Source organism: Mustelus asterias, chromosome 8 (genome assembly GCF_964213995.1).
Source record: "Mustelus asterias chromosome 8, sMusAst1.hap1.1, whole genome shotgun sequence".
NCBI classification, from domain to species: domain Eukaryota; kingdom Metazoa; phylum Chordata; class Chondrichthyes; order Carcharhiniformes; family Triakidae; genus Mustelus; species Mustelus asterias.
In genome coordinates, this window is record NC_135808.1 from 99,427,278 (window position 1) to 99,440,570 (window position 13,293).

A 13,293-nucleotide genomic window follows, 5' to 3' on the forward strand; every position below is an offset into this window, starting at 1 on the left:
CAGAAGATTGTGGATGTGATAACGAATCTGTGGTGGTTTTATCACTGACTTGATAAGCTATTTTGGAGGGTAGTTAAGAATTGAAGGGAGGTCTTGTGGTGCAGTGGCAGTGTCCCTATCTCTGGACCTGGGACTTGATGACCATGGAAGGTGCATGCATAACGTGGCCAAACAGGCTGTTTATCCTTTCAATCACCTGATGGCAGGCGGTCAAGAGCAGGAGAGTTTCCTGGCCAGCCATACTGGAAAGGCAAACCACTGAAGTATTTTGCCATGCAAAATCATGGACCAATCCAGTGGCAATCCGCGGTTGCCTAGTACATGGTACTTGAAAGAGGAGTTAAGAGTCAACCACATTGAAAAGTAATTTGTTGATTTTTAAATTGCTTTGGTTTAAATTAGAAACAGAGTGCTATATAAATGCATGCTCTTGATCTTTTTGCACTACTGAAATCAAGATTTGAACCATTTGTTTGTGGATGCTATTAAGATCTTACTAGCTGCTTTTCCAGCCCAGTGCAAATAAATAATTGTCCTTTGTTACAATTGAGGTTTGTAAGATTATTGTATTCTGGGATTGTAGCTTTAATGGGGGTCATGTGACCTGTTTTGCAGTCTGCCTGACAGCGAACCTGGGTGATTTAATTTGATCAAAGGAAGACTACAAAGAAGAAGGTGCAAGGCATTTACACTTGGAGACAATGGCTGTTGCAATGAGTAGCCTTTGAGTATCCCAAAGCCCCTGAACAGTGTTACCGATGTCTGGTCGTAAGCAGTTGTGCTATGAACTGTCCATTTACTTTGGTGAAAGAGGAGTTGGGGGTCAAAAAGAGCTAATTAGCATTTCTACCTGAATGTAGTTTTGTTTCCTATTGCCATGGAGAAGGCGGCCGCGGAAGCTATTTTTTTGACATCAAGTTTACAGGCTTTCCTACAAATCAATTAATATCTCAGACAAACAGCAGTTCTGTGCTGTCAGCAGAGAGAGAAGGCTGCTTGGCCTTGCAATTAACCACAGCAGGCTGCTTCCCAAAACCACTCCCAAATAGCCTAGCTCTCACTGGCCTCTTGTTTTGGATTCCCCTACTGTGGGTATCCTACCAAACCTCTTTATCATTTTAAATGCTTCAATTAATTAACCCCTCAATTATCTAAATTTGAGGCAAGACAGACAAAGCTCATGCAACCAGTCAGACATATTATACCATTCACAAATCCATGCTGACTCTGATAAGCTCGTACTCAGCCAACTACTGAGTCACTCTAGCCCTGCTGAGAGATTCCGCTAATTATCCCACAACTTCTATTAAACTGATTGCAGCATTGAAGATATTCTTAGACAACAGGTATGTTTGCAAAGCTTAGCTTGGAACATGATATCCCAGAAATTCTTTTAAAATTATTGTTCTTCAAAAATGTTGCCACATTCAAAATATGTGCATCAATGTTCTTTTTGAAAAAATAAATAATCAACCTCAAAACTTACATGTTCCAAATGTAGCCTCGGTAAATTTGATGCTTTGAATTGTTTGCTTTAATTTTCAGACAATACCACTGACGGAATTGGCCAGAACATCTGCTTCTAATCACTGTGTTCAATGGCTACTGTTGGAGTGCCCATATGTAAATGTTTGGTGAAAATAAGATGAGGCTCAACTCCCACCCCATAGTCAAGACCCCATGATCTGCACATTGTGGGTTATCACTGTAAATGGAATCCCCATCCTCGGGGAGGCAATGGCCGAGTGGTATTATCGCTAGACTATTAATCCAGATACCTAGCTAACGTTCTGGGGATCTGGGTTCAAATCCCGCCACGGCAGATGGTGTTGTCGTCACTATTGTACTGTGGGAAATATTGCTACTGAAATTGTGCACAAGGTCCATAAGCAGCAGTGAGATAAATGGCCAGATGATCCATTTAAGCATTGGCCAGGGCACCAGGAGAACGCATCTGCTCTTAGAATAGTGCCATGGGAGCATCTATAATCCACTTAAGGGGATGTATGGGACCCCCAATTAATGCATAATCTGAAAGATGGCACCTCTGTCATTTTAGCATACCTTAGTATTGCACTGGAGTGTCAGCCTAGATTGTTCTGCAGGTGCAGCAGGTGATCAAGAAGGCGAATGTAATGTTGGCCTTTATCGCGAGGGGGATAGAATATAGAAGCAGGGAGGTCTTGTTGCAACTATACAAGGCACTGGTGAGGCCGCAACTGGAGTACTGTGTGCAGTTTTGGTCCCCTTATTTGCGAAAGGATATATTGGCCTTGGAGGGAGTGCCGAGAAGGTTCACCAGGTTGATACCGGAGATGAGGGGTGTAGCTTATAGAGATTGAACAGATTGGGTCTGTACTCGTTGGAGTTTAGAAGGCTGAGGGGTGATCTTATAGAGACATATATGATGATGAAGGGGCTGGATAGAGTAGAGGTAGAGAGATTCTTTCCACTTAGAAGGGAAACCAGAACTAGAGGGCATAGCCTCAAAATAAGTGGGGGCCGGTTCAGAACAGAGTTGAGGGGGAACTTCTTCTCTCAGAGGGTAGTGAATCTCTGGAATTCTCTGCCCATTGAAGTGGTGGAGGCTCTCGTTGAATATGTTTAAATCATGGGTAGATAGATATCTGATCGATAAAGGAATTAAGGGATATGGGGAGCAGGCGGGTAAGTGGAACTGATTCACTTCAGATCAGCCATGATCTTGTTGAATGGTGGGGCAGGCTCGAGGGGCTAGATGGCCTACTCCTGCTCCTATTTCTTATGTTCTTATGCTCTTATGTACTCTAATCCCCACAGTGGAGATGAAGCTAATAAACTTTCTGACTCAGCAATAGTCCTACTTTTGAACCATGCTGACACTGGAGCATCTTCTATGAACCCTACTAGGCCAGGAGCACTAGAAGTTAGATGCAGAAAAAACTCTACATTGTCCCATCAAATACGCAAAGGGAGAATTTTGAAAGCAAATCACATACTTCAGTTCTCCCACGTAAACAATTTGGCAATTGAGCCAAGTACTTACACCCCCATACTTGAAGACCTTTTCCCAATAGTTCATAGGAACAGGAAATGCATGAATTGCAACAGTGATTAAAGGAATTGAACATCTATATCCTTGAAAATAATTTTTGTTATTCATTCATGGGATGTGGGTGTCGCTGGCCAGGCCAACGTTTGTTGTCCATCCCTAATTGCCCTTGAGAAAGTGGTGGTGCATTGCCATATTGAACCGTTGCAATCATCCATAATTAATAATTATGCTTCAGTTTTGAAATTTCTTGGCAAATTTTCAATTGCTGGTTGGGTACTAGAATAAGCTTTTTGGATCCCGCACAGCAGGAACTTTCATATCACTTGCCACGTTTGGGCAGATGGACTAAGATCTAATTGTATAATCTAAGAAGACCTAATAGTATTGAGGGGAAGTAGTTTTTGGATAATAAGCAAAAACCATTAGAGGTTTTGAATTGAGCTTTGAAGCCTCAAGCTCAGATTTCAGTGAAACCAAGCAAAGCCATGATTGGGTTGAGATGAACGTATAATTGTCAGAGGCAGAGAGATTCCTCAGGTTTGGGACCTGAGGAATCCACTTGATTGATTAGTGGACAATTTAAGTTAGTTTATATTTATCATATTTTTTCTATCTTTTTTATTATGTGCTCTTTTTTTCCAAAATAACTATGCCACTAAATGCATTTGTGCAATCCAGAATTCTGTCTGGTTTCCGCTTGTACTTTATTGATGGTTAGCAGTCTTTTCAGGCATATCATGAAGTGATTTTTGTTTGATTTGAGAGAGGTTGGAATTAAAATTGTGGGCCATATTCTACTTTGAAGCAGATGGGATTAACTTCTTGAGTGTTCAGTGACAAATATGTCACTGCTTCAGGGAAAATACTATTCTCGGATTTGGTGCCCATTGGCTTTTATAATTTCTATTTTAACAATGTATAGCTTAAATTCAATGCATAAATGTTTTGACCATATACATAAAGTTGGTACGTTGCCAGAATTCAATCTTTTTATAGGTTTTTGTTTTATGCAGTGGAATTGTGTGAACTCCTTTTTTAACGTCTCCTTTCAATCCTGTAGGTTTTTTGTGCAGCATGTTGCAGTCTAAAGTGCAAGTTAAGTTATATGGACATGAAAGAGGCCCGAGTTTGTGTAACTTGCCATACTGTTCTTACAAGTTGTAAGTTACTTTATCTTTTTCTTGCAATGTTGTTTGTAAAGGCTGAAATATTTAAATATTCTATATTAATCTTCTTTTAATGTTTAGGCACACTAGTTATCAAAATAATTGAGATTTCTATTTAAAAGTAGTTTTTGGCGTGGCATGGTGCCAGGGACCTGGGTTCGATTTTCACAGTAACTTGGTGTTAATGTAAGCCGACTTGATACACTAATAATAAATAAGTTGTTTCGTGAGTATTACAATACTCAAAGTAACTCTTAAATGTTTTACATTTTATAAGAACATGGGATCAGGCTAGGTTATACATCTCCTCAAGCCTATTCTGCCATTCAGTTAGATCATAGCTGATAAGCATCTCGACTCCATTTATCTGTCTTTTCTACATATCCCTTGACAATCTTGCAGTGAAAAATTCTATCAATCGCTTTCTTGAAAGTATCCGTTGATTCAGCATCCACAGCCTTTTGGAGGAGACAATTGAAAGTTTCCACTATCTTTTGTGAAGGTCAAAATTCTGGAATTCCTTTCCTAACAGCACAGTGCCTGGACCTCCACCACATGGAATTCAAGAAAGTGGTTCTACACCACTTGCTTAAGGGCAATTGGGAATGGATAGTGAGTGCTGGCCTAGCCAGTGACACCACATGCCATGAACGAATAAATAAAAAATTGCTTCCTGATTTCACCCCTGAATGCCTTGGCTCTGATTTTATAAATATGTCCCTTATTTTGGTATCCCACACTATTTAGACCTCAGCTAGAGTATTGTGCACAATTTTGGCCAGCGCACTTCAGAAAACTCGTGAAAGCCTTGGTATGCAAAGGGGTTTTACTAGGGTGTTACCAGGGATAAGGTGCTTCAGTTATGTTAACAGGTTGGAAATATTCTGATAATGCTGCCTTCCATAACAGCATTTCTGTCATGTCTTCCATCTTCCACAACCGAGGATTCCCCTCTCCTCAATAGGGCCTTCAACCATGTCTGACTCATTTCCCACACTTATGCCCTCACCCCTCCAGAATCATGATGAAATTTCCCCTGTCCTCACTTTCCACCCCACCAGCCTCCACATTCAAAGAATTGTCATTTGCCATTTCCCCCAAATTCAGCATGATTCCACCACCAAACACAACCTCCCCTCCCCTCCTTTGTCAGCATTCTGAAGGTACGTACCCTCTGCAGTACCTTGCTCCCCTTTTATCATCTTGAACACCTCATCCCCTTCCCACAGCACCTTTTCATGCAATTGTAGGGGGTGCAACATCTGCCCGTTTACCTTCTCCCTTCTCACTGTCCAAAGTCCAAACACATCTTCCAGGTGAAGCAGCGATTTGCTTGAACTGCTGTCAACTTTGTCCATTGTATTCACCGTTCACAATGCAGTCTCTTCTACATTGGGGAGATTAAATGCTGGATGATTGCTTTGCAGAACACCTCTGTTCACTTTGCAAGCATAACCTCGACCTTCCGATCACTAGCCATTTAAATCCTTGATGAGATGCTCACATTTGTATCCCGAGCCTATTGCAGTGTTCCAGTGAAACCCAGTGCAAGCTAGGGGTGGAGCACTTCATCTTTCGATTGGGCACTTTAAAGCTACTGGGCTCTATATTGAGTTCAACAACTTCAGCCCATGTCCTCTATTTTGTACTACTTTTCTCCCAGTGCCAGTTTGTATCATCTTCTCATGATTTGCTTTTAGGCAGCATTGACCTTTATTCTGCTATCAGCACCTACTCTGGAACAATGCTTTGTTCCTTTTACTACTACCATTCCCACTCTCTCTGCCTTTCGTACCTTGAGATCTTTGTAATTTAATCCCCCCTGCCATGTAACCTATCCCTGGCTTACCCTTTTACGCTCCACCTGATCCCCCTCTCTTTTTCAACATTTTAAAACCTATCACATGTCTGCCTCTCTTCAGTTCCAAAGAAGCGTCATATTGGACTTGAAATGTTAAATCTGTTGCTCTCTTTACAGATGCTGCCAGACCTACTGAGTTTTTATTTCAGATCTGTAGCATCTGCTTTTATATAATGAAAAAGTTAGGATTGTTCTCTTCAGAACAGAGATTTACAGATGACATATGGATTTTTCTGGAGAAAATATGGATAATCTAGTGAGGTTAGGTGGATTGGCCACGGTAAATTGTCCCTTAGTGTCCAAAGACATGTAGGTTAGGTGGATTAGCCATGGTAAATGCATGGGGTTACATGAATGGAGGGTCAGTGCAAACTTGATGGGGCGAATGGCATTCTTTCTACAGTGTAGGGATTCTGAATAGGTCAATAACTAGCGATTGTAGAATCAAAATAATTAGGAAGAGATCTAGAGAGAGAATTCTTTTCATTGATTTGTTAGGGTCTGGAATGCTTCACCTGAGCAGATGATAGAAGTTAATTCCATAAATAATTTTAAAAGGGAGTTGGAAGGTATTTGAGGATGAGGAACTTGCACAGTCCTTTTATCAATAATAAGCAGCTTGATTAGAATCCTTGTCAACCTTTTAAACTCCAAGGAATAGAAGCCAATTTTAGGCAACTGGTCCTCATTTAACCCTTGAAACTTTTAGCTTTTGTTCAGGAAGCTTCAAAGAATTCCAAAGGTTAGCATCTGTGTAGTGTTTCTAAGAAAAATACACAAGCACAATTGTGAAATTTGCCTTACCTGGGGTAACACTGGCTCACCCATATATTTTTAAAAAGGGATGCAGCTCAAATGTATTCAAGATGAGTATCTTTTTTTTTTCTCACTTTACTCCACAATACTTTTCACAAACATGAATCATGTAGCCTGTGGACATATCATGGAAATGTGCTTATGTAAGAGACCATTTCTTCTTAAAAAGAACCATAATAGCATAGGTGCTGGAAATCTGAAATAAAGATGCAAAATGCCCAGCATGCCAGGCAGCATTTGTGAGTGAGGAACAAAGTTAATGTTTCATACCTTTTATTGAAGTTTTAAAAAAAGATGTAAAAGATTTTAAGCAGTTATAGATGCGGGATGCTGTTTATCGATTGACATTGAACTCCAATGGAACAGTGTAAGATTCAGCAAATAGAGTGCACTGAATGAGAATGGTGCAGGAAATTTAAAATGCCAGGTGATCCGAAGTTTGGGATCATGCTTGCAGGCTGAATGGTAGTGTTCCGCAAAGCAATTACCTGGTCTGTTTTCTTTCCCCATTGTTCATGTGCAGTCTCCTTCACAGTGAATACGGTATATTCTACACTGTCCCCTTATTGAAAGGTTGGATACGATCCAAGACTTGATTTTTTTTGAGTCATGGTGTAATTTCTGTGTTCCAAATTAGTCCTAAATTCAACCGTATCCATTTTGAGGATGCATTTAATTTCAAACTCAATTCAGTGTTAGCATATTGTAATTAGTTGAAACTTGTGACTATCTACTCCATACAGAAACCCATAGCTGGCGCTTACTCATTGCGAATCAGCAATATAAATAAAGAAAATTACAGCACAGGAACAGGCCCTTCGGCCTGCCAAGCCTGCACTGAACATGCTGCCCGACAAAGGGTGGTGCTCTGCTTGATATGCATTTGTTGGTGTGCAATAAACCCAGATTATGGTACTTTGTATAAACAGTAAGAAGTCTCACATCACCAGGTTAAAGTCCAACAGGTTTATTTGGTAGCAAAAGCCACTAGCTTTCAGAGCGCTGCTCCTTCGTCAGGTAAGTGGGTGTTCAGAACTTTAACCTGGTGTTGTGAGACTTCTGACTGTTTACCCCAGTCCAACGCTGGCATCTCCACATCATGACTTTGTATAAACACATAGTAAGGCCAGTTCAAGAACCTGTTTTTATGGCAGCCTTCCAAAATCTTCTCAAATGTGATTTAAATTGATATTAACTTAACATGCTACAAGAAAATTTAACATTAGGAGACTAGTGATTCGTGTGAGATACCCTAAGTCCCAGAATGAAGCAAAAGCTGAGCATTTTATTAGTTGTTTGTGCTGTAGATGAATACTCGTACTGTTCCAGTGTCATGAAGTCACTCAGTGTTTTAAGTAACTGATAGCTGATGATAAAAGAATAGAAGCTGACAAGCTCACTTGATAGAGATTCAGTTCCACAGTAAGCCTAAAAGCAATTCAACTTGCAAATATGAATGAGGATATTGATACTCAGTCTTTGAACTAATGCATTCATTCTATGTCCTATAGCTAGACAATAAAACTATTGTGGACAAGATCTGACCAAGATGGTAGTTTGGTGGAGGTAGGGGGGGGGGAAAATTATTTGAAGATGTTCTTAGTTTCTGTGCACTTGGATTATAGACTTACTTACATAAAGCAACTGGTTGGATTTTCAAAATCAATCAATTTGTACATTAAATGAAGAAAAGGTTGTGATGGCTGAAGTAACTTTGCTTATATTTTATGTTAGCAAAACAAACTTTAAAAAATGAATTTTACTAGTTATGTCTGAGAGAAACTCTATTCAGCCAGAACCTAGTTGTTTCTGCCCTTCTGATCACCATATATGCATTTGCTCCCTGGAGTTGAATGTTTTGTTTCTTCTATCCTGCCTTGTAATCTTTTCTTGGATTGACCAATCGTTGGCTGAAGAATTTTGCACTAACATCCTTAAGTTTGGCTTTTTAAATGTTTGCCTCCTTATACTTCTGTCACATTTTGACTTGAAATAGTATGGATTTCTCTTTTCAATTAATATATATATATTATATATATATATATATACGTGTGTGTGCGTGCGCGTTCTAATACACCTCTGCGATTCTGTCTCAATCATCTACTTTCACAAGTTAAAGCCCTAAACCTGGCAGTTATCTCAACCCCATCCTTCGACTGTTGGGATGTGTTTTATGGCTCCTCCAGTCGTGCTGATCAATATTCAGTCAACTTATGCATGATTTATGGTACTGTTTCTTCGGCAGTAGAGCATTCTGTTTGCTGTTCTGCAATGATCAGGCAAGGCATGCTGGAAGTTGTCTACAAGCACCTCTAAATCTTTCAATTTCATCCATGAATATTTCAACATTATTAACCTGCTTCGAATAAGAGTGTAAATTATATGATGCAAAATATCTGATGTCAAAAGTTAAACAACTTAAGAATTTCAACTTTATTCTGCTGAAATGCCTTTATAGATTTCCAACTACTGCCCACGAAGGTTATTTGGTGGATATTGCAGTTTTTACCTATCAATTAAGTACACGTACGTTTAAATATACTGGTAATTTAAGAGGTCTCTAGAATGACTTACAAAACCATTACAAATAAAAATACAATTTTTGTATCAATTTTTTTTCATTTTTGGCTGAACTTCTTTTTCCTGAGCAGTTTGGATCTTGTATCGATGTCTGTACACTAGATTTAATTGTTTTAAATTTTATTCCATAAAGAGGCATGCTCTTAGGAAAGATTTATGAAAAATGGGCTGCAAACTAAATCTGGCGAGCAGATCTATTTTTGCAGATTATACTTTAGTTATGAAAAGTTTTGTCTTATTAATATGTTAATCGTCACTACTTTAAATGTTCTAGTTGAATGTTACATGAGTCAGCCACTGTGCCACCTGTTGTTTGGAGCATTAAATGGAATTTAATTTATGGTCGAACTCTTAACTCCAGAAGGCAACTTTTGAACGAAAGCTAAGTAATGTTTGAATGGGAATTGGCTCGTAATGAGAAAGGTTCACACTGATTTTAAAAAACAATTTCTGGAAAATGTGACATGCCAATCGGATTTGTAATCTTTCCAAATGCTAACTGGAAAGTTGCTGAATTGAAAAATATTTTTAAATTGCAATATTTATAGAAACACTTGGTATCATGAGACTACTGGCAACATTTAGTGAATCTCATATTTGTATTTTTTTCCTCTAACTTGGTTTTCTTTTGGCTCCTATCCAAACCTCAGATGTACTCTCTTAAATTAATATTAAGAAACAGTTAAGACCGACTTGAACAGTACAGCACAGGAACAGACTCTTTTGGCCCACGGTGTTGTGCCGAACATGACGCCAAATTAAACTAATCCCTTCTGCCTGCTTTTGGTCCATATCCCTCTATTCCTAACATATTCATGTGCTTATCTAAAAGCCCCTTAAATGCGCATTTTGTATCTGCCTCCATCACCACCCTTGGCAGCATGTTCCAGACACTTGCCACTCTGTGTAAAAAAAGACTTGCCCCATACATCTTATTTGAACTTTCCCCTCTCGTCTTAAGTGCATGCCCCCTAGTATTTTACACACTTAAATTGTAATAACCCTTTCATAAAAACGCTTGAAAGAGGAGCAGGTATTTGTTGAAAAACCCTCTCTTGTTTTGTTCTTTGTCTCTCCATAAATTTTACATGTTTGTTGATTTTGGATCGCCTGGATTCTCTGTTGCTTATATGTTGGAGTTGATGGGGGGAATAAGGTGCTGGTGGGATGGTTGGGGGAGTGTGGAAATACCATGCATAGTTCCCAGACAGTGAATTGGAGACTGAGGTTGTTATTTTAGTTGAAAGGTGAAAGCAGCAGTTAAGTGGATGCTGTGCTAACAAGACACACTCTGGGGAAGATAGTGGTGTAGTGTATTGCCACTGGGCTAGCAATCTAAAGACCCAGGGTAATGCAATGTGGACCCAGGATCAAATCCCACCATGGAAGATTATATTGTATTCTATAAGACATACCAGTCTGGGGAAAATTGGCTCCCAGTTTGAGGATATCTACTTATTTTAATTGTTCCACCTTTAGTGGCCGTGCTTTCAGCTGTCTAAGCCCAGATCTGGAATTCCCTGCTTCTTGCCTCTCTATCCTTTTTTGGGATGGTCTTAAGTTATCTTTTTATCAAGCTTTTGTCAGCTGGTGCTCCTAACTATTAGAGGCGGCATGGTGGCGCAGTTGTTAGCACTGCTGCCTCACAGCTCCAGGGACCTGAGTTCGATTTCCAGCTTGGGTCACTGTCTGTGTGGAGTTTGCATGTTCTCCCCCCTGTCTGCATCGGTTTCCTCCCACAGTCCAAAGATGTGTGGGTTAGCTGCATTGGCCACGCTGGATTGCCCCTTAATATCCCGGGATGCGTAGGTTGGAGGGATTAGCGGGGTACATATGTGGGGTTACAGGGATAGGGCCCAGGTGGGATTGTTGTTGGTGCAGACTCGATAGGCTGAATGGTCACCTCCTGCACTGTAGGGTCTCTATGGTCCTTAGGGTTTCGGTGCCAAGAAGTGGACAGGAATAGGCTGAATGATTATTGGTGACCATTTTAACAGCAGAGCATCTGAAAGATTGGTGGTTATGTGTATTTATTGATATTAATATTTAAATATTCTAACTTTGCATCGTCAATATAACATCAAATCTGAATTCCTTTAGATGCGATGCTATAATATTTAAGGGATTAACATTGTACAAAATGTCTGTCTTGGGGTTACTGGGAATGTCAAGACTGTTTGTACAAAAGCAAGATACTGTTGATGCTGGAAATCTAAAATAAAAACCTGAAAGTTGGAAATGCCCGGCAGGTCAGACAGCACCTGCAGAGTGAGAAACGAATTGGCAGGTTCAGATCAACAATTGAAACTAGAAGAAGTTCGAACTGCTGCTTCCAAGATGACAACTGTGTTTATTGGCTTAAGAGCTCAAGACTTATTTATCACTTAATTTTTAAACTACAAATATCCATTTTAAACATTCAGAAATTTGAGATCTTAGATGTTGGTGCACCTAATGGCATTAGTGCAGAAAGTGATTTAATGGGATCTGAATGTCTGATTGAAGCTCATAAATTTGCTTGTTTCCATTTCAATTGATATATTTAAATCACAATTACTTTCACAAGGTATCTTTTTGTCTTGTGAAATAAATTTGGGATTTTTAAAAAACTTGTGCTTTAAAACCATATTAACTACAGATTTTTTTGTTTAACTTTATGATTTGCTTCTTGCAGCTCAAGCCTGGGAGAATATGTTTACTGCCTCGGCTTCAAGCCCAAATCCCAACAATCCTGCTGAGTATTGTTCTACTATTCCACCACTGCAACAAGCTCAGGCCTCAGGGGCGCTGAGTTCTCCACCACCCACAGTTATGGTACCTGTGGGAGTTCTGAAACACCCAGGCACAGAAGGTAATGTTGATTTTGTACTGAAGTGTGTGTTATGCAAAATGTGAGCTGACAATTGACTTTCAACATGATTGGCATGCTTTTGTAGGTCCTTAAATCAGCAGCTATTTCAATTTTTGAAAATGTTCTGATATTTCAGCAAAGTATGTTCTTCCTTTGCAAGAAGAGGGAGAAGTTACTTTATTTTTTTTTACATTCCTAAATAAAGTTCCTATTTGCAATTCTATTTGACCTTCATGGTCCTATTCAAATTGCATTTAAGTTTTAAATAAAAAGTGATTTTCTTTCTGCAGTTTTTAACACCTTTCACTTGCAGTGAAAAAAAGTGTTTTCAACACAAAGAATGTGTAGGATGAGTAATTGCCTGTACAAAATACATTATGGTGCTGATCCATAATTTATAACCAGTTGTATGCCAAGTCCAAATCCTTTCTTTCCAATGCAACTATACATAAATTGTGCACATAGTGTTTTTGTTAAAGGATACTTCATCAATTTAGTGAACATTTTGTTAGTGAGTGTATTTATGATTTTTTATTTGGTGAAATTCTCAGTGGAGAGTTGGAATATTGAACACCATGAATAACTAGAAGTTCAGTTGAGTTACTGAGGTCTTCTCAAATTGAATTCTATATTATATTATTAGGCCAGATAGTATTTAGGTTACCTAGTTCTTTTTATAGATTTGAAAGATATTTTTTAATTGTTTAAATATAGAGTATAATCTGGATAACAATTCTGTAAGGAAAATGCATGAAGTGACTGATTTGAGTGAGTTCAGTCTTGTTAAGTGATATATTTTGGTGAGGAGCGATGTTGCGGCACATATATGTTTTCATTTTGGTAACCATCAATTATATGGCACAACCAGATTTAGATAAAGTTCTTTTGCTGCCCTAAAATGTGCATTCTCTGTAATTTAAGAAAGCTTATGCTATTGAACTAGGGTGAACATTTATTTTCTGATGCTAGTAATTCTTGTCACACT

At 39.1% G+C, this 13,293-nt stretch overlaps 2 protein-coding genes across 4 annotated transcripts in view; one reads left to right on the forward strand and one right to left on the reverse strand.

Annotated features, from left to right (window-relative positions):
- cc2d1b (coiled-coil and C2 domain containing 1B) overlaps positions 1 to 13,293 on the reverse strand; it is a 417,139-nt gene that overhangs the window by 306,928 nt on the left and 96,918 nt on the right. The window lies entirely within an intron of this gene.
- Positions 1 to 13,293, forward strand: part of LOC144497383 (zinc finger FYVE domain-containing protein 9-like) — a 101,980-nt gene that overhangs the window by 67,749 nt on the left and 20,938 nt on the right. For all 3 annotated transcript variants that reach the window (XM_078218570.1, XM_078218573.1, XM_078218571.1), the window contains 2 exons: positions 4,095 to 4,194; positions 12,132 to 12,308. In XM_078218570.1, the coding sequence (XP_078074696.1) occupies positions 4,095 to 4,194; positions 12,132 to 12,308 (277 nt within the window). The remainder of the gene's footprint in view (positions 1 to 4,094; positions 4,195 to 12,131; positions 12,309 to 13,293) is intronic.